Here is a 24,399-nt window from a genome sequence, read left to right as displayed (position 1 = left end):
GGCCCATTTGGGCCGAGTGGCCGCTCTAAAACGGCAGAGTCCCACCAGCGCCGTCCACACCTGGTCACAGCCAGCAGGAATTCTGGTCGCAGGGTCGGAGGGCGGCCTGTGGGGGGGGTTGCTCAGACCCCAGGGAGGGCCTGGCCCGCGATCGGGGCCACCGATCGGCTGGCCGGCCTCTCGCTCTCACTCCCCGGGCCTATTTTCTTCCACGCCAGCCCCTGAACCCCCGCGCCATGTTGCGTCGCGGCCGGAGCGTTGAGGGAGGTCACCGCACATGCGCGGGTTGGCGCAGGCGCCACTGCACATGGGTGGATCCCGTGGCGCACAGTTCCCGCCGGGATGGGAGGCTGGAGCAGCGTGAACCGCTCCAGCACCGTGCTGGCCCCCAGTAGGGGCCAGAATCGGTACTCCCAGTGGCCCGTTCATGCCTTCGTGAAACGCGACAGCGTTTCTGACGGCGTGAACACTCTGCCACCGAATGGGAGAATCCCGCCGAATAGGAGAATCCCGTCCCACGTCTTTTGGGACTTGTGGGAGGAAATTGGAGCCCCCAGAGAAAACCCACACGGACACAGGGAGAACGTGCAGACTCCGCACAGACAGTGATGATTTGTCCTGCTTTTTGTGTACAGGACATACCTGGGAAATATCCCAAATTTTCAGGTAAATGCCAGTGTTGTAGCTGTACTGGAAGAGCTACAACACTGGGACAAGAAATGTGGACCACTCCTTCACCATGGAAGGAACATATTTATTAAGATTGTAAACCCCAATGTCATGTCCAAGGTGTTAAAAACAAGGGTGCCACTGAATCCAGAGGTGGCGATTTTCAGAGTGTCAGAAGACCCGGGAATCCAGGAGGAGAAAGAGGCAGACGTTCTGGCCTTTGCCTCCCTGGTAGCCCGGAGACAGATACTATTAGCATGGAGGGACCCAAATCCCCCGAAGTCAGAGACCTGGCTCACTGACATGGCTAGCTTTCTCGGCCTTGAGTGGGTCAATGTCAGGGGGAGGTTTAGTTCAGATTAGGGTGTCAGAAAGGTGGGACCTGTGAGGGAGGAAAACGGCCTTTGCACTATGTTTATATTTGTATGTACACTGCTTCTTCTATTATTGTTACAAAATCACAAATACTTCAATAAAATTTTTTACAAAAAAAAAAGATTGTAAACCCCAAGGTCTGGCTTTAAAATATTGCAAATAAAAGAATGCAAGTCAGTTTTAGATTAATCAACTGGACTAGCTTCATTTTCCACAACCACATAGGTATTTCCACCTCTAACATGTTGTGGATTAAGGGTACAATGACTCACCCACATAACTGAGGGGTTGTGGTTTCTCCTTCAGTAGTGCCAGGTATTAGGTTGCTTCTGTCAATAAAATAATCTGTAGGCTCTTTACTAGACTCTTAGCAAACGTAGAACAGTAAAATGACTTGGCTGTCGTTATTGACCTGAAATGATGTTGTGATCGTCAACAATGTTAATCAAATACTTTCTTTAGGAGATAAAGTGAGGTGGAATTTGCAAAGGGAAGGTTGTTAGGGGTCATTGGAAAGGCAAAACACCTCTTCTCGTCCTCGACTTACCTCTTCACTCATACCTCTTGTTGTTGGGTTTCAGCTTCTCCCTGCTCACCCGGGCAATAGCCACATCCAACCAGGAATTGAAATGCACGTAGAGGTCACTTACAACAGTGTCAGGAGGTAACCAAAGCAGTCAATATTTCCAGAATGCACCAGTTGGTCAGGAGGCATCCTAGAACCCTGGGTGAGAGAAAAAAAGAAGTGAGATGCTGGCAAATGATTTGCAACCTTGTCTTCAAAGTTAACACTGCGTGTCTGGAAAGGGAGTTATGTAAGCCAAAATTTAAAAGCAATCTGATATGAATTGGAATTACAAACTCACCGGTCAAACATCACAAAATGCTCAGGATATTTTTACAGGCGTAATTAGTCATTACATAAAGACCCCATCAGGGCAAGTCATGAGAGAAATGGACAGCATGGTAGCATAGTGGTTAACACAATTGCTTCACAGTGCCAGGGTCCCAGGTTCGATTCCCGGCTTGGGTCATTGTCTGTGCGGAGTCTGCATATCCTCCCCGTGTGTGTGTGAGTTTCCTCCGGTTTCCTCCCACAGTCCAAAGATGTGCAGGTTAGGTGGATTGGCCATGATAAATTGCCCTTAGTGTCCAAAATTGCCCTTAGTGTTGGGTGGGTTTACTGGGTTATAGGGATAGGGTGGAGGTGTGGGCTTGGGTAGGGTTTCTCTTTCCAAGAGCCGGTGCAGACTCGATGGGCCGAATGGCCTCCTTCTGCGCTGTAAATTCTATGATTCTAACTAGTGCAATAATTCCCCTTTTCTGATTTTATACTCGAATTCTGAGGTAGATTTATTTATATTAGGGGACAAGGTTACAGGGACATTTCAATAGTGCTGGAGGATAAATTGTGAGCAGCTTTCACACAGGCAGCAAGCAGAAGCTGAAACACTGTGACAAAAGAAAGCATAACAAACATAGATTGATGCAGATAAACCAGTGACTGGAAATGTGCGAGAAAAAGGTTGAATAAATTGAAAGAGAGGGGAAGATTGTATCTGTCAATCTTACTTGTTGGCAACTCAGTTTTGCTTTTTAGGAGGTCAGAACTGATGAAATCAGCACAAATGACTCATAGATTTTGCTATACTTTCTTCTTTTGGTGGGAATAATCAACAGGCAGTTTATTTGCCCCTTCATGTTTGTTAAGTGATGATGAGTAAACTGCTTATTGGTTAACCATTCAGACCAGGCCACAATGTTACAGTCCACATGATAGGAAACCTGAACCAATCTCCACCAAAATAAATACTGTGAAAATGTTTGAAGCCAACACCAAAGAACAAATCAGGCATTGGCAACATAAACTATTTTTAAAAATATTTCTATTCTCCTTTTACACATTTTCTCCCAAATTTACACCCACCAACAATAAACAATAATCAGTAACTAATATGTCAATCCCCATATCAATAACAACGATCCCATCCTCCAACCAAACCCCACACATTAGCCCACATGTTCCCACAAACAAATGACAAAAAGGAATCAGGGATTACCCATAGTCACCCTTAATACACACAGCCCCCCTCCCCCTAACCCTCCCATCCACCCCCCAACTAATGTTCGATGTTATCCAGTTCTTCAAAGTGCATGATGAATAATGCCCATGAATTGTAGAACCCCTCCATCCTTCCCTCAGTTCAAACTTAACCTTCTCAAGAGTCAAGTATTCCAACAGGTCCCCCCACCCCGCCAGGGCACAGGGTGGAGAGGCCGCTCTCCATCCCAACAGGATCCGCATTCGGGTGATCAACGAGGCGAAGGCTACGATATCTGCCTCCGCACCCGTTTCCAACCCTGTCTGGTCCGACACCCCGAATATGGCCTTCCGGGGGCCCGGGTCCAGTTTCAAGCGCACCACTTTAGAAATTACCCTAAAAACCTCCTTCCAGTAAGTCTCCAGCTTTGGACAGGACCAAAACGGGGCAGCACGGTAGCATGGTGGTTAGCATAAATGCTTCACAGCTCCAGGGTCCCAGGTTTGATTCCCGGCTGGGTCACTGTCTGTGTGGAGTCTGCACGTCCTCCCTGTGTGTGCGTGGGTTTCCTCTGGGTGCTCCGGTTTCCTCCCACAGTCCAAAGATGTGCGGGTTAGGTGGATTGGCCATACTAAATTGCCCGTAGTGTCCTAATAGTAAGGTTAAGGGGGGGAGTTGTTGGGTTATGGGTATAGGGTGGATACGTGGGTTTGAGTAGGGTGATCATTGCTCGGCACAACATCGAGGGCCGAAGGGCCTGTTCTGTGCTGTACTGTTCTATGTTCTATGTTCTAAAACATACGAACGTGATTAGTGCCCCCCCCCCCCCCCCCCGCAACATTCACACACATCTTCTGCTCCTTCAAAGAATCGGCTCATCCTCGCCCTCGTGAGGTGTGCTCTGCATACCACCTTCAGCTGTATCAGCCCCAACCTCACACACGAGGTGGAGGCGTTCACCCTCCGGAGCACCTCACACCAGAACCCCTCCTCGATAAACTCTCCCAATTCTTCCTCCCACTTTGCTTTGATCCCTTCCAGTGGTGCCTTCCCCTCTTCCAAAATAGCTCCGTAAACCGCCGACACTACCCCCTTCTCCAGTCCCCCAGTCATCAGCACCTCCTCCAGCAATGTGGAGGCCAGCTCCGGGAAGCTCTGTATGTCCTTTCTGGCAAAATCTCGAACCTTCATGTATCTAAACATTTCCCTCTGATCCAGTCCATACTTTGCTTCCAGCTCCTTCAATCCTGCAAACCGACCCCCAAGAAACAAATCTTTTAGTGCCTTAATCCCCTTCTCCTCCCATTTCTGAAAATTTCCATCCCACTTCCCTGGCTCAAATCTGTGGTTTCCCCAAATCGGCATTTCCCTTGACCCTGTCCGCAACCCGAAGTGTTGGCGAAACTGTCTCCAAATTTTCAATGAAGCTATTATTACCGGACTCCCTGAGTACTTCCCCGGGGCTATCGGGAGCGGCGCTGTTGCGAGCGCCTTCAATCCCGACCCCCTACACAAACTCTCCTCCATTCTGACCCACTGGGAATCAACACCGATGGCCCAGCTCCGCACCTTCTCCACATTCGCTGCCCAGTAGTAATACATCAGGTTCAGGAGACCCAAACCCCCTGCCTGCCTTCCCCTCTGTAGCAGCACCTTTCTCACTCTGGCCACCTACCCTCCCCATATGAACGAGGTAATCCTTCCCCCAATCTCTCTGAAAAAAGTCTTTGGCAAGAAAATTGGCAGGCATTGGAAAATAAACAGCGGCAACACGTTCATTTTAACCGCCTGTACCCGACCCGCCAGTGACAGAGGGAGACCATCTCACCTTGCCAGATCAGCTTTAACATAAACTATTATAATGATTCAGAATTATAAATACACTGTGGAGATTTTTCAACAAGAACCACTTGTCAATCGCACTGGGCCTTCAAAGTAAAACTCATCCCGAGTCTCTTCACTGAGTACACTGTGAAAACAGCTGCTAAGCCAGGGAAGGATTAGGAGGAATAACCAAACATTGACTGAAAAAAGGAGATGTTTGCAACAGTGGCGTATAGAGAAGGCAGGATATTTGAGAAGGGAACTTCAGAGGAGAGAAGCCAGGAAGCTAAAGGTCTGGTACCAATGGTGGGGTGAAGTGAGCGGAGATGCACATATTGTTCGACTCAGAAGCGATGATAAACTCAAGGTCCTTGAGCAGGAAGGGGAGATTTCAATAGGTAGCAGTGATTAATGAAGATGGAAGTGTTGAGGATTTATTATTTTTTTCATAGATGTTGTTAGCAAACAGAGAGGCAATTGGGGAATTGGCATTATACTGGACTCTGACCTCATCACTTCTTTTTAGAGTGAATGGTTCGGAAATGGAGTGCACTGGCTGGCAGTGCGATGGAGGCAGATTCGTTCATGGCTTTCAAAAAGGAATTGAGTAAATACTTAAAGAGAGAACTTTTGTCGGGCTATAGGGAAAGGCCATGGAATTGGGACTGGCTGGGTAGCTGTTGCAGTGAGCCGGCAAGGGGCTGAATGGCCTCATTATGTGCTCTTAACAAAAAGCAGGCACACTTACATCAAGTGCTACAGGTTAGCAATCAGAAGTGGACATCCTAGTTAATTTAGCCCCTTCTCCCTATCACTGGCTCATGATGGGAAAATTGCGTTGCTCCAACCACTAGCCTGGCTAGATCAGGTGAATTTAGAACATCACCGTGAGCCATTTGTCATTCAGGGGTAGAAGATTGTGAATCAGAGCCCCACACTAGAATTTGAATGTGTGATCTATACACCTGGGGAGTGCCGTGTTTTTAAAAATTTTTTAAATAAATTTAGAGTAGCCAATTTTTTTTTTCAATTAAGGGGCAATTTTAGTATGGCCAATCCACCTGTCCAGCACATCTTTTTGGGTTGTGGGGGTGAAACCCATGCAGACAAGGGAGAATGTGCAAACTCCACACAGAGTGTGACCCAGGGTCGGGATTTGAACTCGGGTCCTCAATGCCGTAGGCAGCAGTGCTAACCACTATGCCATGTTCCGCTCTTGGGGAGTGCTGTGTTGCTGGGTGTAACAAATTTACAGGCTCAGGCAGACAATAACGAGACAGTTCTCCTCTTCTTGTAGTTAACTGGGCTCCATCCAACAATACCACCAGGAAACAATTATCCCTACAGTGTAGAAGGAGGCCATTTGGCCCATCAAGTCTGCACCAACCCTCTGAAGGAGCATCCTACCTAAGGCCACTCTCCGCCCTATCCCTGTAACCCCATACTCCACCTAACCTGCACATCCTTGAACACCAAGGGGCAATTTAGCATGACCAATCCACCTAACCTGCACATCCTTGGACACCAAGGGGCAATTTAGCATGGTCAATCCACCTAACCTGCACATCCTTGAACACCAAGGGGCAATTTAGCATGGCCAATCCACCTAACCTGCACATCCTTGGACACCAAGGGGAAATTTAGCATGGCCAATCCACCTAACCTGCACATCCTTGGACACCAAGGGGCAATTTAGCATTGCCAATCCACCTAACCTGCACATCCTTGGACACCAAGGGGCAATTTAGCATTGCCAATCCACCTAACCTGCACATCTTTGAACACCAAGGGGCAATTTAGCATGGCCAATCCACCTAACCTGCACATCTTTGGACTGTGGGAGGAAACTGTTTTGTAAAGTGCTTCAAACTATTTCCATGTGATGAGAAGTTATGTTAAATCTATATGTAAAAAATTAAAAATCTGTGGACTAAGGATTAGATCTGATTTATGAATTATATGACACATACAAGAGTCTCACACACACAGCTTGATACAGGATTTACATGCTGATGCCATTTTTTGGCAATAACTAGGTTAAAATTCAAAATGTTACCAAACCTCCCTATACTTATTCAGGCTGAGAGAAAGGTAGGCCAATTCCAAACCATTTATTTGGCACATTAACACCCTTTCGTGCAAAGAACTGGTCAGACAAATTTTCCATATTAGGTACGACTGGATCCATTAGACTCCAGCCATTAATGTGGAGGAATCAAAACATCAGTGCCCATGGTGCTGGTCTCTCCACAGTCTACAACAAAGATATATGGGCTGGAATTCTCTGGCCGTTGCCATTCACTATTCCCACCGGAGCATCGCTACCAGTGGGTTTCCCAGTGGCATGGAGTGGCTTCAATGGGAAATCTCATTAACAAGCAGCAGGAGGAGAGAATCCAACTGCTAAGTGACACTCTGCGGCTGGGGGACCGGAGAATCCAGCCCATGAAACCCTGGATTGCCTTATTCTGTCATGGGGTGTGGGTGTCTCTGATAAGGCCACCATCTGTTGCCCATTGCCAATTGCCCTTGAACTGAGTGGCTTGCTAGACCATTTCAGACAGTAGTCCAAGAGTCAATCACATTGCTGTGGATCTGGAGTCACACGTAGGCCTGACCTGGTAAAGTTGGGGAATTTCCTTCCTGAAAAGGAATCAGTGAATCAAATGGGCTCTTACATCAATTGATGATGGTTCCGTGGGCACCATTACTGAGATTAACTTTCAATTCCAGTTCAACATAATTGATGGCATGGTTTATTGGTAGCTACCACCACTCGTAATTTGTATCTGGAAAAGCTGCAGCACTAGATAACCAACAGCACAGGCAAGATCCGCAACTGAGGCCATCACACAGGATCATGTCCAACAGAAGGTATCACCCACCCCAAACTATATACAGAAAAACACAGAAGCATGTTATGTTAGATTCAATTTAGCAAATCTCCTGCCAAAGTATTGCACATGGGTGGTACGGTGGCACAGTGGTTAGCACTGTGTGACTGGTCCTAGTAGAGTGCTCTTTTGGTGGGTTGGTGCAGACTCAAAGGGCTGAATTGCCTCCCTCTGCACTATAGAGATCATATGATTCTGTGATGCTCTACGACATTATTTGGCTGAAACAAATACCTTGGGCAGGATTCTCCGTTTCCCGAATCCGATTTCGGAATCGGCGATCGGGCGGAGAATCCGTTTTTATGGCCGAATCGGGGGCGTCGCCCGGTTTACGCAGGTTGCGTATGCTCCGCCCCCTCCAAAACAGCATAATTGGGTGCACAATGCACACCATTGGGACAGTCTCAGGACGTCACCTGAAGGACCTCTCCCAATCCTCTGCCCTCGATGGGCCGAATTCCTGACCGTGCGATTGACATGTGGTTTCAACGTTCGGGAACCCGACGTTGTGGCAGCGGACTGTGTCCAGCGCCGCCACAGTCGGGTGGGAGCCAAGCTGCTGGACAGAGGGGCTTCAGCGAGGGCTGGGAGGATTGGTGGGGGGGGGGGGGGGGGGGGGGGGGGGTTGGCCAGGGGTGCACTATCTGGCAGGTTGGGTCCGCGCACGGCCGGCGCCATGTTGTGGGGAGTGACCGCTGCAGATCGGCGGCATGCGCGACCACGGACCCAGCAATTCTCTGGCTATTTATTTTGTGGAGGTCGGGCGGCTGCGAGCACGTCACCGGTCGGAGGATCGATGCTGGGCATCGCCGGATTTTAGCACGTAAAACGCCACGGATCCTTCAGACATAATTGGAGAATCCAGCCCAATTGGCCGGAATTCTCCAGTCAGTGCAATTCATTTTTCCCACTGGCAGCACCTCCACGGGTTTCCCGGAAACGTGGGGTGGTTACAATGGGAAATCCCTTTGACAAGCTCCAGGAAGATAGAATCCCGCCCCTCCAGCGTACGGCACATGGCCGAGAAACACACAGCTGGGGGAACTGGAGAATGCAGACCACTTTTCCTGATAAAAACATGAGAATCGTTAAGCATCTATGCCTCTTGGAGTGCATGGCACATAGCTATTTAAATATAATCACTTTGAGTGTACTGTCTATTCTAGCTGCAGACCAGCGCAAAACCACAAGCACCATATTTATTTTCTATCGTCCGGTGCATCTCACACTTTAACGTGCTGCAGGAAGAAACACTATGGGTGGAAACGAGCATTAGCCAAATAATCACAAAAGGAATGTTAGTGCGTAACACTGGGAAGAGTTGAATTTGAACCACATCATATACATTGGAGTTTTCACATGCTACAATGGAAGGTTTCATGGACAAACACAGAACTGCGCGTTTGGATTTTTACTCAAGTAGTATACTGAAAACCTAACCACAGAAAAAACACAAACGGACGTGACACAAACATCTTGTCAGCTATCACTGCATCACAGAAAGATCTGACATGGACTGAGGTGTCAAACTACAGGAAACAATTGCACCTACAGTTGTTTGTGTATCTGAAGAATGCTGAGAATATGGAAAACTCTCACTTTGTTGGCACATTTAATGCAGACTACATCTATCTTCACGAGCAAACAGCATAGTCGATCAGATGAAAGTACAAAGTGTTTAATGTTTACAGCTACAAAGCAGGATGTGATAGCTGGGGGTTCAGAATGTTAATGCAGTTTTTGGGGGCGGCAGATAGTTATCTATACGGCTCCGTGCAGACATCCTGTAAAATTATAAACTCATTTTATAAGTCTTTGCCGGAATAAAAATGTGGAGTTTTTAATTTCCTGTAAACCTGCTTCTCAGTTTGACAGAGAGATTATTGCCATGCTTCCCTCTGTCTGAAATAGTCTTTAAGAGGCTGTGAGAAAACGGGTGAATTATTTTGCTGCCCATCTCGTCTCACTCATGCAAAGCATGAGCACAGCTTCCTTTGAACTGGGGAGGATAAAAATAAATGTACCATACAGCCTGCTTTAGAAGTAGGACACTAATACAAATAATACCTACTTTATCAGAATGGTTGAATTAAGCAAAAAGGTGTGAGGGGAGGCAACAAACGATTTATAATTTAATAAACATTTTTGCTTCAGTTTCTATCCACAACGTAATTAATCCTCTGAGAGTTGGATGTGTTTCTGTAATAAAATAAGAGATATTCCTTCTCATGTAATGTGGTGGGGTATTGTGAGGATAGGAATGGGATGGCTTGGCCTTTTCCCCAGGCCTGTGCTTATTTCTTTTTTACTTTGGGCATACCAGGAACCATACGAGAGTAAGAATATGGAGGAGGGATGCAAGATTGAACAGGTTCCCAGGGGAAAATCAGCAGTTTTCCTGACTAAGCTCCCCTGTTGGAGCAGCAGTTAGGATTTTGAGATGCCTGCTTTTACCTCTTACTTCCTCCCCACTTCTCTCCTTATCTTGTGACTCATATCGGTAGTTTGTTCCATTTCAGCCAACAAATAACTCATGCCTCACCCACATAACCTACATTGGAAAATCTAGAGGCGTGTGCCTCTAGAGTCATTCTGCTATGAGTCATTCAGATGGAAGGGGATGATAAGCAGAGGAACGGGGAGGGGATTATGAAAGAATCCACCCCAATTGTATTCTCACCTGTTCATATTCTGGTTATGAGGAAGAGAAAATGTGGGACGGGATCCCGATCCCCCAGCTGCGCATTCCTCGGCTGCGCGCTGTTCGCTGGCAGCGGGATTCTCTACTCCAGCCGCTTGGCAATGGGATTGCCCACTGAAGCCACCCCAAACCGCTGGGAAACCCACAGACGGAGGTGCGCTGCAGGTGGGACAGTGAATCCCAATGGCCAGAGATTTATTTTGCCCCCCTGAGGAGATTCAGGCTAATTTATAGTCTGTAAAAAGATATGGCTCTGTGGTGGTATGACTGGGAGGTTTACGGTACCTCAGAGTAGTGCTGCCATTGGTGCAGAGGACTCGCTGCCCATTGGCTCAGGCAGGTCATGTGTCTCTCTGTCAATTGGCTGAGGCTAGTCATGTGACTGATCGCCGATTGGCCGAGAGGCTGGTAGCCCCTCCTACGAGGCGGGGTATAAGAACCCGTAGCAGCCGGCAGTCGGCCTTTCTCTGTAAGTCGACTGCCAGGCACACAACTAGTTCATTAAAGCCTGATATTTGGAACTTCTTCATGACTCGAGTCCAATTGATGGTACATCAATTTAATGAACTAGAATTTTGAAATGGAGCTACAGATCAAGCCAGACTGCTTCCGCATCAGCCCGCATGCTACAAACGCGCAACTTTTAAACATTGGCTGGCGTGCTTCAATAGTTACCTCACCACTACAGACAATCAACCAACAAAGGAGCAGAAACTCCACATCCTCCACCCGTGTGTGGGCACGCCGTTTACTCGATGATAGAGGATGAACAGGACTATGACGCAGCCATGGATCTCCTAAAAGGACATTTTCTCAGGCCAGTAAACCAAGTCTACGCGCGGCACCTCCTGGCAACAAGGCAACAATTCCCCGGTGAGTCCCTTGATGAGTTTTATCGGGCCCTCATTGTCCTGGGGAGAAATTGCGGCTGCCCGCAAGTTACCGCGACGGAGCACACTGAACTGCTAATCAGGGATGCCTTTGTCGCGGGCATGCAATCCTCTCAGATACGCCAGCGGCTCCTAGAAAAGGACACTTTGAGCCTCGTTCAGGCACGGACCCTCGCATCCTCCCTGGAGGTTGCTGACCAAAACGCCCACGCATATGCCCCCGGCCGCGTGGCGGTCCCTTGGGCAACATGGCACGCAACTCCCCTCACCCCCGCCGACTCCGACCACCCCCAGGCCTGCGCTGCAGGACGCCCCGATAAGCCCATGGGGCCCCGCTGTTATTTCTGTGGCCAGGCCAAGCACTCCCGCCCGCGCTGTCCAGCCCGCTCCGCAGTCTGCAAGAGCTGCAATAAAAAGGGCCACTACTCCGTGGTCTGCCAGTCAAAGTCGGTCGCTGCTGTTCCGCACAGCGACCACTGATCGCTCCCCCCCGCGCTCCCACTTTCTAAGGGTTCCATTCGGTGTCACAAATGGGGTCCCAACAGGAGATGGACCGAATGGTTGACCAATACGGTTTACGGGCAACCTTCCCGTATCTCGACAATGTCACCATCTGTGGCCACGACCAGCAGGACCATGACACCAACCTCCAAAAGTTCCTCCGTACCGCAAAACTCCTTAACCTCACATACAATAAGGATAAGTGCGTGTTTAGCACCGACCGTCTAGCCATCCTCGGCTACGTAGTGCGTAACGGAGTGATAGATCCCGACCCCGAACGCATGCGCCCCCCTATTGGAACTCCCTCTCCCCAACTCCCTCAGAGCCCTCAATAAGATAAGAAGAAGCAAATTTAAAACAGAGTAACTACTTCTCCCAAAGGATTGTGAATCTGTGGAATTCGCTATCCCAGAGTGTGATGGACGCTGGAACAATGAGCAAATTTAAGGAGGGGTTAGATAGATTTTCAATTGGTAATGGGTTGAAGGCTTATGGAGAAAGGGCAGGACAGTGGAGTTAAGGCCAGGATGAGATCAGCCATGATCACATTGAATGGCGGAGCAGACTTGATCGGCCAAATGGCCTAATTCTGCTCCTATATCTTTTGAACTTGAGGGGGAGAGCTGACTGGTGGTGATAGGGAAATTGAACCCTCGCTACTGGCCTCACCCTGCATCACTCACCAGCTATCTAGCCATGTGAGCTAAACCTATGAGTGTATGGATCCTGGACCCGCCTAGGACCTGAACAGCTCCCTGTCACAACCCGTGTTGAATACAGACTCCATGTCACACTGCAACCAAACTTCCAGCAAAGTCACACATCCCTCAGTGACCCCTATCTGTAGGACGGGCCCGCACACTAGTCTCTTAGCAGAGAGCCACATGCCTGCGCAGTAGGAATGTTTCCACCACGGAACCAGCTACCACTGCTCTGGTGGAAAGGCACAAGGCTCACTCAATGAGTCCAGGGTCAAACCAGGGTGGGGACTCGCGATTTTTGGAGTTGCCGTAGAGCCGGGAGTGCAGGAGGCGAAAGAGGCCGGTGTCCTGGCCTTTGCGTCCCTAGTAGCCCGACGAAGGATTCTGTTACAATGGAAGGATGCAAGGCCCCCAAGCGTGGAGACCTGGATCAGTGACATGGCGGGATTTATAAAATTGGAAAAGGTCAAATTTGCCCTGAGAGGATCAATACAAGGGTTCTATAAATGATGGCAGCCTTTTTTGGACTTCCTGGCTCAGAGATAGGTAACTGGGTCAATAGCAGCAGCAACCCGGGGGGGGGGGGGGGGGGGGGGGGGGGGGGGGTGTGCATTATTGTAGTGTTTATTCTGTAACTTTATAGTGTGTTAATATGCATTGTTGTTAAAATGCTGGGTTGTTCATGGGGATGGGGCGAATGTATATGATTGTTAATATTATTGTTATTTTCGGTATTTTACTAAGGTGCGTCAATGTTGTATAAAATCAATATTTCTCAATAAAAATTATTTTTTAAAAAAAGGCTCACTCAATGAGGACTCCTACAGTAGACCCCACTAGGAGAACCAGGACAGGGACCACAGAGTCCATTGCTAACACCTGTCGTGGCAGCCACTTACCTCATGGCAAGGATAGGCGGTGAGGATAAGGGCTTTGCACATCGAGTGGCAAGGTGGGGAAGGGGTGGTCGTGACAATGAAGCTGCCGGTCTTTTGGCCTCTCCCGGCACATTCCGATTCTCCACTGGCGGAAGCACTTGGTCTCTGAAATGAAGAATCCCGTCTCTGATTTACAGTGCAAAGTCATACAGGGGCGGCACGGCGGCTCTATGGTTAGCACTGCTGCCTCTCAGCACCGAGGACCTGGGTTCGATCCCAGCCCCGGGTCACTGTCCGTATGGAGTTTGCACATTCTCCCCGTCTCTGGGGGGGGGTCTCACCCCCACAACCCAAAGATGTGCAGAGAAGGTGGATTGGCCACGCTAAATTGCCAAAAAAAGAAGTATTTAAATCATGCAGTTGTAAATATCAAGTTCTTGACTCATTTGTTTTAGAATATAACTAATTAGGTTTTAGAAATTAGAAAAGTTTTAACTGTCGATAAAAGATCGGGGGCAGGATTCTCAGAAATCGCAAAATATGATTAGGCAGAGAATAGGTTCCAACGTTAAAATTGCGGCGGGGAACAGGTTTGACAGCAGCGTTAATGTGTACCGAAACGCACATACAGTAAACATCGTCTGTGAATCATTAGCAGGCCCAACCCGGTATTCTCCGGGGCCTCCAAGCTTTCTCCTCCTCCGATGGGCTGAGTTCCCAACGGTGTGGTTCAATTGTGTTCATAAAAATCGTGAAACCGGCGTCGGGGCTGATGAGGGAGAGAGCCAGAAGGACACTGCCCGACTGGCTGGGGGGGGGGGGGGGGGTGTTACCCCACAAGGGACTGGGGTGGTGTCCGGTCCCAGACCGCCATTACCGCAGCCTGCATGGCAGCCATCTTGCTGCACAGCCACTGACCACCTACCTTGGCCCCTGGTTCTGCAGAGTGACACCGGCTGTATGGGTGCCCCCCCCACCACTCCACCCGGCCGCCACCCGACGGCAGCACACACAGGGCAATACCCACAGTAGCCCCGATGCATACCTCTGGCATGGGCAGTGCCAGCCGACGGTACCCCGGCATCAGGGACAGGGTGCCAGGGCCAGAGGGCACTACAGTGCCGGCTACTAGTGGGGTCTACCAGGGGTACGGGAATGGGGGGAGCACGCGGGGATGGAACCCGCAGTGTCAAATGGGGTCACCATGTAGCCCATTGGAACTGATTGGGCACAGGGGGTACGCACCATGCCAACATGTCGGCTTTTCATCCCCAGCGACAATGGATATTGGAATTCAATCAGCAATGGTGGCCTTCCTGCCAGTCGCCGCAGCCCTGGGAGATGGCCTGTGGCTGTACAAGCTGGAGCTGCTTGAGGAGGAGGAGGAAACTGCAGCAACGGAGCGGGCAGCATTGGAACAGAAAGCAGCAGCCCAGAATGGAGAGCCAACTGCCAACTGGCCGAGGAGAAGAAGGTACCAAGCAGGCACAGCAAGAGGCCTCTTGTGTACCAGCATCACCTGTCATTCAAGGACCTGCTGGATTTGTGCCCGAGCCTTTATAACTAAACTGTGCCCTGCACCCATGCCAACTGAACTAGTTTCTAACCTTTTGACCTTACGGGCCCTAATGCTACATCTAGGTGGGTCCCCAGCTGGAACAACGGGAGTGGAGGGGGCCTGCTGTGATTCCCGCCCTGCAACCTGAGTCCCCGTTGGCAGGCAGCTTCTGGGGCAACCTGCCTGGATGGGCCCGGCTGCTGCTCAGGTGTCCCAGGTGACCTTGTGCCGCCCTGTTCTGCCCACTGCCCACCAGATGTACCAGGGTCAGGGGGGAGGGAAAGGGGTCCGAGGTGCTGCGGTGTTGTGGCAACTCCCTGCGGGAGTCACCAGTACAGACCCCATCACCTCCTCTTCCCTCAGAGCGCCCGATGGGCCCCGGGATACTCCATGGGAGCTATCCCCTCAGGCACCCAATCACCTGGTCCGCTCTGGTCTTGGTCAGGGTCCGCCCACTCGTGGCCATGGAGCACAGGGAGTGGACCATCTCTGTCTGGGACTGCAGCACAACACGCTGTGATGGTGCCACCACCTTCTGGTTTGTGTCACATCAGCTAGTGACTGCACCATCTCCCTCTGGGACTGGGCCACCCCCTCTGTGTCTGCGCCATGTTGGCCAGCGCCTGGGCAATGCCGCCAATGTTCCCAGCCATGGCCTGCTGTGACTGGGCCACGCTCATGAACGCCAGGTGGCCCTGGCACACGGTCGCCGGTGAGTCGGCAACCCTGCCCTGGGCCTCGGCCAACACCTGCACAGAATGGTCCAGGCCTTAGGCATGCTTATTCATGGCCAAAACTGTCACTCCCAATGCCTCCATCGCGGATGCCACCCATGCAGTGTTAGCCTGGGTGGCATGCATGGTCGGCATCATCTCCTGCGGTTGGACTCTTCCAACTGCACCTGCAGGTACTGGATGCTCGCTGACAACCCCTCATGTAGCCCCTGGCTCTGTGACTGCATCTCCACGATTGATGGGACTGTCTGATCCAGAAGCCCGAAACCCATCTGGATGTCAGCTAGTCCCTGGGGTCGGCCTGCCCTTCGACCATCTGCCCCCTCGGGTGTTCCTACCTCCACCAGCTGTGTGGTGAGCACCAGATAGTATCCCAGGAGCCTCTTCACTAACGTGCCCAACCAAGGTGAGTGTCTCTGGAATGGTGGAGGGTGTTGGAGACAGCTGTGATGAAATGTCAGTGTCGTCTTCCAACTCGGGCTCCGGGGTCTCCTGGGTCTCAGGCGGAGGGCTGGTGTCCGAGCTGCTCTCATCGCTGCTTGGCACATGGGGGGGCTCCGGCTGCGGCATTGGCTGGGGGCGGGGGACGCCAGATGGACCGGCCCCTGTCACCAGCAGGTCTCGTAAGACACAAGACAAGAAGGATGATTAGACTGCGGGCCGTGGTTGGGGTGAGGGTTGGTGAGCGTGTGGCTGGGGGTGGTGTAGGATGAGGTGGTGTGGGGATGAAGGTGGTGAGGGTGGTGTGTGGGTGAGGTGGTTTTGGTGGGGGTCGACACACATGACATGGGGAACCGCAACTCAGCAGGATAAGACTTTTCGCCCGTGTCTGAACTCCACCTCGGCAAACTCCCTTTCCTCGGGGCTGCCAACCACGTCCAGGGCCCTCTGCTCTACCATAGTGAGGAGCCGTAGGTCCGGCGGTCCCCCCTCCTATCTTCTCCCACAGAATTCATGGACTTTCGCTCCCGGCAGTTGTGCACGGCCTTCTCCTGGGGGCCGGGGGGAAGGGGGGGGGGGGGGGGGGGGGGGGGGGGGGGGGGTAGGGTTCTGGGTGTGTGGGACGAGTAGGTGGTGCAGTCTTTTTTAAACGGCACTGCAGGCCGATCCGGATGATGTTGCCCATGGAGCTGGCCACCTCTGCCACCTGCACCCAGGCATGGTGAACAGCGGCGGCTGGCAACCTCCTTCCCGGGGCAGCATACAGGGTCATCCTCCACGGCGTCCAGGAGGGTCTCAAGCTCTGCGTCCGCGAAACGTGAAACAGCTGCATCTTGTTGGCTGGGATGGTGTGTATGGGGAGTGATGTGGTTATATGCTGTAGCTTGTCAGCCTCCTGAGTGTCAATCGTGAAACCAGAGAATCCTGCACCATTTCTTAACAGAATCGATTGTGTTCCACGTGGCTCCGGTACTGACGCCTTAACAGTAACAGAATCGGTCCAGGTGCGCCATCGGTTTTGCTGTTGTGAAAGCCCCTGATCGTGAAACTAGTAATGATTCTGATGCCAATGCAACCCAAAAGGTTTGAAGTTAATTACACGTGAAAGTTAATCTATGTTTATCTTACAAAGCCACAGGAGAGGCATGAACATTTGAATATGGATTATCTACCACTAGACCCATGGTAGAGTCACAGGGTCTCAATTTCCTTCAATAAAATATTGAATTTATGTATATAAATTCCAGATGAAAACAAGCTGGAGCTGCTTTGTAAACATGGGGGCTTTCTCCGTGGACCAAGGCAGTGTGGACAAAGGACAATTACGCCCATTGGTAATATGAATTATTTATATGGGTTACAGAATCAAAGAGTTGCATTGAAGGTAAAATAGCTAATTATTTTGCATTTCAGCTTGAGGACATTCCAAAGCATGCCACGTTGTCATGGAGATTGGCTGTGGGGTAGAAGGTTCTTTTGTTCAATTCAGTTGGATTTTAATCACAGAAAATAAATGCAGTTTTGGTTTGGTGCAGACTGCATCTCATTGGATTGAGAATCAACAGAAAATGATTGGTAATCAGGCCTGCAATTCAAGCATAGAAAATAGTGGGCAGGATTCTCTGTCCCGCCAGCCCTGTTTTACGGCACACATTCCCCCACTGACAGCGGGATTCTCTGTTCCCACAGCCGGCCAATGGGGTTTCCGATTGTGGGTCAGCCCACGCCGTCGGGAAACACGCTGGTGTGGGTGCGCTGCCAGGGGGCGGAGGATCTTGCCGACGGAGAATCCCGTTGGCTAACTTTATTGTTTACTCTGAGGAACGTGGTTGCGGCTTAAGTTCAGTTTGGATTTTGTGAGGGGGGGGGGAAGAAGCTGGAAGATTTTCCTAGTTTGAAACTAAAGGAAGGATGTATGCAGTGGCCCTCAGAGAGTCCTGTGGTAGAAAGCAGTTAGCAGACTTAGTTTGGAAGTTTCGAGGAGAGAGTTGGGTATTTGCTGGCAACCAGAGAACGGGTTGGAGGCATGCACACTCATGAGATCTTTTTATCTTCAATTCCAAATAAGGGGTAATTTAGTGTGGCCAATTCGCATACCCTGCACATCTTTAGATTGGGAGAGTGAGACCCATGCAGACATGGGGAGAATGTGCAAACTCTACACGGAAAATGACCCGAGGCCGAAATTGAGCCCGGGCCCTCAGCGCCGTGAGGCAGCAGTGCTAACCACTGTGCCACCGTGCCATCCCCAATCATGAGATCTTAATGAAAAATTCCAGGATTGCTTATCAAAATAAACTGAAGAAAGGGGGCGGGAATCTCACCCCAGGGGCCGGCCGGAAAATCGCCTGGACCGGCGTAAATTGGCCACACTGCCCTGATGCCGGACCGACGATTCTCCGGAGAGCGGAGAATCGGCACCATTGCCACCGGCACAGTCGGCGCGGTGCCAGTCGAGGGGCCCTCTATGAGGCCCCCCCCAGCGATTCTCGGCCCGGGATGGGCCAAGCGGCCTCACTAAAAAGGCCGAGTCCCGCCGCCGCTGGTCACATCTGCTCTTACCCAGCGGGACCTCGGCATGAATGCATCTGGGGGTGGCCTGGTGGGGGGGGAGGGAGGTCCAACCCCGGTGGGGGCCTCTGCTGTGGCATGGCCCGTGATTGAGGCCTACCGATCGGCGGGCTGGCCGGTTGAGCTGGGTGCCTCTTTTGCTCCGGCGCAGAGAAGTGAGCCATTGCGCATGCGCGCATTGGCACCAGCCCCACTGCAGGTGCGCAGACCCCCGGCGCCCATCTGACGCCGGGGATCGGCAGCTGGAGCGGCGTGGGTCGCTCCACTGCCGTGCTGGCCCCCTGTAGGGGTCAGAATCGCTGCTCCTGAGGCCATGTTGACAGCGTCGAGAAACGCGACGGCGTTTACAACGGCGTCAACACGTAGCTTCAGGATCAGACCAGCCCGCCCAGAATTTCCATGGAAGTCTTACCTCAGGGAATAGCTGGGACACGGGGAGAATTAAGGGGGGGGGGGGCAAGAGAGCAATAAATAGTTTCTCTGATTCATAGCATAACTAGTTGTAAACTATCATGTTAAGTTAAGAGTGCTTGCTGTGCAAAATTCTTCTTCTATGGAATAAAATTTGTTTTTTTTGTTTAGAAACATGAAATCTTGTGGTGTAGTTCTGCCGGTTATTGGGTGTTTGCTTTTCTCTTTAAATGTTAATTGTAGCTACCAGGATCATAACAATACGATAGTCATTTTATCTAGGAGTACTAAGTCATGGGGAATTTCCAGCCATAGTTTCCATCCCACAACAATTACCAGAACAATTGCTTAAAAGAAATTCAGATTGCAATGCACACATAGATTCATTATGATTCATATCAGATGTTTGGAGCTGGATTTGAAAAGGAACAATTGACAAATAGAAAATGTTGTATGTCTTCATTTGATGCTGTTTGTGATAGAATCACTTATTTACTAGATTGGTGCCAAGGATGGGTGATTTCAGTGATGTGGAGAGACTACAGAAGCTTGGGTTGTTCTTCAGGCAGAGAAGGTGAGAAGAGGCTTTTTGATAGGGTTGTTCAAAATTATGAACACTTGTAAACAGAGTGAATGAGGAGAAAGTATTCCAGGTGTAGAAAGGTGACTGGTAAATGAGTCAGAAGTGACAGGAGGAATTGGGTTCTTTTTAAACACAAGGGATCTGTTGTGATCTGAAATGCACTGCTCTGAAAGGGTGATGGATTAGGAGGCTCAATAGTGATATTCAAAAGAGAACTGGAAAAATACTTAGAGAACAAGAAAAAAAAAATAGAGGGCTACCAGGGAAGAGCTGAGGAGTGGGACTAATTGAAAATCTCTACCAAAGACACAGCATTATCTCGATGGGCCAAATGTTCTCCTTCTGTGCTGTCTTAAACTATGATGTGGAGATGCCGGCGTTGGACTGGGGTGAGCACAGTAAGAAGTCTTACAACACCAGGTTAAAGTCCAACAGGTTTGTTTCAAACACGAGCTTTCGGAGCACGGCTCCTTCTTCAGGTGAATGGCCATTCACCTGAAGAAGGAGCCGTGCTCCGAAAGCTCGTGTTTGAAACAAACCTGTTGGACTTTAACCTGGTGTTGTAAGACTTCTTACTGTCTTAAACTATGGTTAGGGTTTTAGTGCCAATCCGTCAAAAATATTTATGTTTCCTCATATCTCCCAGACATAAATCCTTATTAGGGAGCAGTTCCACTGGCACCTGGCATCATCTAGTTTGTCCATGTGTAAGGCTAGACAAGGAGTGTCAGTGAGGTTCGCGAATGTGATGGACATGACAGTCGAGCTTAATCCCACCGCCCAATGCCTACATGTGCATTTTTCCAGCAATGGTCATTGGCTACTGATCAGAGTCTGGTCTGGACTGACTTTTTTTTCCCGACTCCCGGAAATGTACCAATTCTCGTGCCTCCTTGATTGAGACCAGGAAAGTTTGTAGAAACTGAGAATCGATCTTCAGACCTTCTAGTCCATTGTGACTCAGCATCACCATTACAACTCCTGAGCTCATTATAACAGCATGCCCTGCTGACAGGTTCTGGGAGTCTTTCAGTTATCAGCTGGGAAACCTTTCTGAATAAAAATTGGCTATAATTATGTCAGTAGATTAATCATACTCGGGAAAATCAGCCCACATCACTCACGGTCCACATCATTTATATTATGAAGAAATTACCCAAGGGACAAGGCAGTTACTTAATCTCAGGGATGAGATCCTAGATCATAGAATTTACAGTGCTGAAGGAGGCCATTTGGCCCATCGAGTCTGCACTGGCTCTTGGAAAGAGCACCCTACCCAAGGTCAACACCTCCACCCTATCCCCATAACTCAGTAACCCCACCAAACACTAAGGGCAATTTTGAACGCTAAGGGCAATTGAGCATGACCAATCCACCTAACCTGCACATCTTTGGACTGTGGGAGGAAACCAGAGCACCCGGAGGAAACCCACGCACACACGGGGAGGATGTGCAGACTCCACACGGACAGTGACCCAAGTCAGGGATTGAACCTGGGACCCTGGGGCTGTGAAGCAACTGTGCTATCCACAATGCTACCGTGCTGCCCAGATAATGGTTATGAAGTTAGCTTTTGTTTTTACAATTTAACCACTGGACTGGATCATAGCAGGTCATTATCCTAGCTGCTCATTATACTTATTGTAGTGAACAAATTATTATAATTCCTAAAATCGTCAAGTTTCTTGCACCCAGGCGAGCACAGTGGCCTGCAGCAATTCTTTTCCTTTCATGACATAGCTAGACTAATTTCCCAGCCAGTGTGGGGCACATTTAGCTGGTTTAGGGGCTGGTTTAGCTCACTGGGCCAAATCGCTGGCTTTTAAAGCAGACCAAGCAGGCCAGCAGCACGGTTCGATTCCCGTACCAGCCTCCCCGGACAGGCGCCGGAATGTGGCGACTAGGGGTTTTTCACAGTAACTTCATTGAAGTCTGCTCGTGACAATAAGCGATTTTCATTCATTCATTTCATTCATTGCCAGGTGTGACAGATCATGGCAGAGCCCATCAGTGTAGCTGACTGGGAAACAGTGTGCAACAAGGGAGAGAGGTGGAACAGCTCAGGACAGCGATACCACTTAAAGGTAACATGACATTTTTAAAAGACAAGTAATTTGAAGAAAGCAAGAATCCATACATCGCCCTTGACAGGATTGCAACTCTGGATACATTAAAGCATTATTTGGCCAAGAGAACGCTGGAGTGTACATTTGTTTTTGTCAGGCATTCCAAATGTCTCCTTCCTACGTCAGCCATGTTGGACCTGACGCAGAGCCTGACAGTGGAAGCAAGTTGGAATAAGTTCAAAAAGAACAAAGAGGCCATTTCCTGCAATTGGGAGAGGATCCAATGGATATAAAACTGTGCAGTTAACTGCTAGAAATGTCTCACCATAATAATGTAATCGTGCCAAATTATTTCTCAATATGATTCCTCACCTAAAATCTCAAAATGCATTCTAATCTTTGTTAGCTCTTGACTGCAAAAAAAACCCACTCAAGGGGGGTAGTGGCATAGTGGTATTTGTAATGATATGTATATAGTCAGGATAGTGAAGGGTTAATAATTAAATCTATGGGTAAATCAAACACTAGAGGGCGTTACTAATTCACTGTATTTAAGACAGCCCCTCTAGGAATTCTGGGAGAAGCTGCAGAGAACATGGAGAGAGCAGAGTGAAAGTTGATTAGAGATATAGAGCACAAGGTCAAGTCATAGTGTAGTTGGTAGTTAAATAGAATATTGAATACTATAGTACAGATTCAATATCATTTGTTTATCATCTATAACTCATTAGTTTGTGCAAACTCCATTTAATTAGAACATAGAACATAGAACAGTACAGCACAGAACAGGCCCTTCGGCTCTCAATGTTGTGCCGAGCCATGATCACCCTACTCAAACCCACGTATCCCCCCTATACCCGTAACCCAACAACCCCCCCCTTAACCTTACTTTTTTATTAGGACACTACGGGCAATTTAGCATGGCCAATCCACCTAACCCGCACATCTTTGGACTGTGGGAGGAAACCGGAGCACCCGGAGGAAACCCACGCACACAGGGGGAGGACGTGCAGACTCCACACAGACAGTGACCCAGCCGGGAATCGAACCTGGGACCCTGGAGCTGTGAAGCATTTATGCTAACCACCATGCTACCCTGCTGCCCCTTAGTGGTGTAATAATTTTAAAAATAAATTTAGAGTACCCAATTCATTGTTTTTTCCAATTAAGGGGCAATTTAGCGTGGCCAAACCACCTACCCTGCACATTTGTGTTGTGGGGCGAAATCCACGCAAACATGGGGAGAATGTGCAAACTCCACATGGACAGTGACCCAGAGCCAGGATTGAACCTGGGACCTTGGCGCCGTGAGGCAGCAGGCACTAACCCACTGTGCCACCGTGCTGCCCGTAGTGTAATAATAAATTAGTTTTGTTTCAATCTTTTGATTGGTACATTCTTTGTCAAAACTATATCGAGTCATTGTGGAAAAGACAAAGAATACAACATATTACCAATCATGGTAATATAACATGGTACCAGGTTACTGCTGAAGTTATTTAGATAGATTAGATAGAATCTAGCTAACAGAAAAAAACTAGCATGCCACTCAGACTTTGAAGAACAGACTGCTTACAGACCTGTTACTGCAAAACACCGAAGAATCCCAGACTCGTGGAGAAAGTTCAATCTCTACGACAGCTCAGGATATCTGGTGAACTAGATGTTAACTGATGAGTGTTCAAACAATGGTTTCAGCTATATCTGTCTGCATCTGATTTAAATAATGCAAGTGATAATCAGAAACAGGCATTATTCCTAATGGTGGCTGGTTTATAAGCCATAGAACTATATAACTCATTTCAATTTGCAACGGGCAAAAATACTAAATATGATGTTGTCATAGAAAAATCTGGGGGGAAATTCTCCGACCCCACGCAGGGTCGGAGAATCGGCCAGCGGCGGCGTTATTCCCGCACCCGCCATGTTTTTAATTTACCGAACCGCCATTAAACGGCGTAGTTCAAATCCCGCCGGCAGCCTCCGAGAACAACTGGCGCCGGCGGGATGTCATTTAATTTTTACGTTGAATAATTCTATGGCCCGAATGGGCCGAAGTCCCGCCGACGTTACCCGTGGCCACGTCGGCGAAAATCACAGTAGGTTTATAACGGCGTCAACCATTGATGATGGTTGACGCCGTTCAATTACCTACATCGAGTGCGGCGCGGGGAGGAGGAGAGTACCGGCGTTTGTGTGTGGGGGGGGAGAGGAGAGTACCGGCGTTTGTGTGGGGGGGGGGGGGAGGAGAGTACCTGCGTTTGTGTGGGGGGGAGGAGAGTACCCGGCGTTTGTGTGGGGGGGGGGAGGAGAGTACCGGCGTTTGTGGGGGGGGGGGAGGAGAGTACCGGCGTTTGTGTGGGGAGGGGAGGGGGGGAGGAGAGTAGTGTGGACCGGCGTTTGTGGGGGGGGGGGGGGAGGAGAGTACCTGCGTTTGTGTGGGGGGAGAGTACCGGCGTTGTGGGGGGGGGGGGGGGGAGATAGAGTACCGGCGTTTGTGTGGGGGGGAGGAGAGTACCGGCGTTTTGTGTGGGGGGGGGGGAGGAGAGTACCGGCGTTT

The 24,399-nt window shown here is 49.7% G+C and overlaps 1 protein-coding gene across 2 annotated transcripts in view; it reads right to left on the bottom strand.

Annotated features, from left to right (window-relative positions):
* rnf19b (ring finger protein 19B) overlaps window positions 1–24,399 on the bottom strand; it is a 271,584-nt gene that overhangs the window by 134,377 nt on the left and 112,808 nt on the right. For both annotated transcript variants that reach the window (XM_038797518.1, XM_038797499.1), the window contains exon 2: window positions 1,592–1,768. In XM_038797518.1, coding sequence (XP_038653446.1) covers window positions 1,592–1,603 — 12 coding nt within the window. In that variant the 5' untranslated portion in view covers window positions 1,604–1,768. The remainder of the gene's footprint in view (window positions 1–1,591; window positions 1,769–24,399) is intronic.

This window comes from Scyliorhinus canicula, chromosome 1, assembly GCF_902713615.1.
Source record: "Scyliorhinus canicula chromosome 1, sScyCan1.1, whole genome shotgun sequence".
Lineage (NCBI taxonomy): Eukaryota > Metazoa > Chordata > Chondrichthyes > Carcharhiniformes > Scyliorhinidae > Scyliorhinus > Scyliorhinus canicula.
Note: the sequence above shows the minus strand (reverse complement) of the source record. Positions and strands in the feature narration are given on the sequence as shown.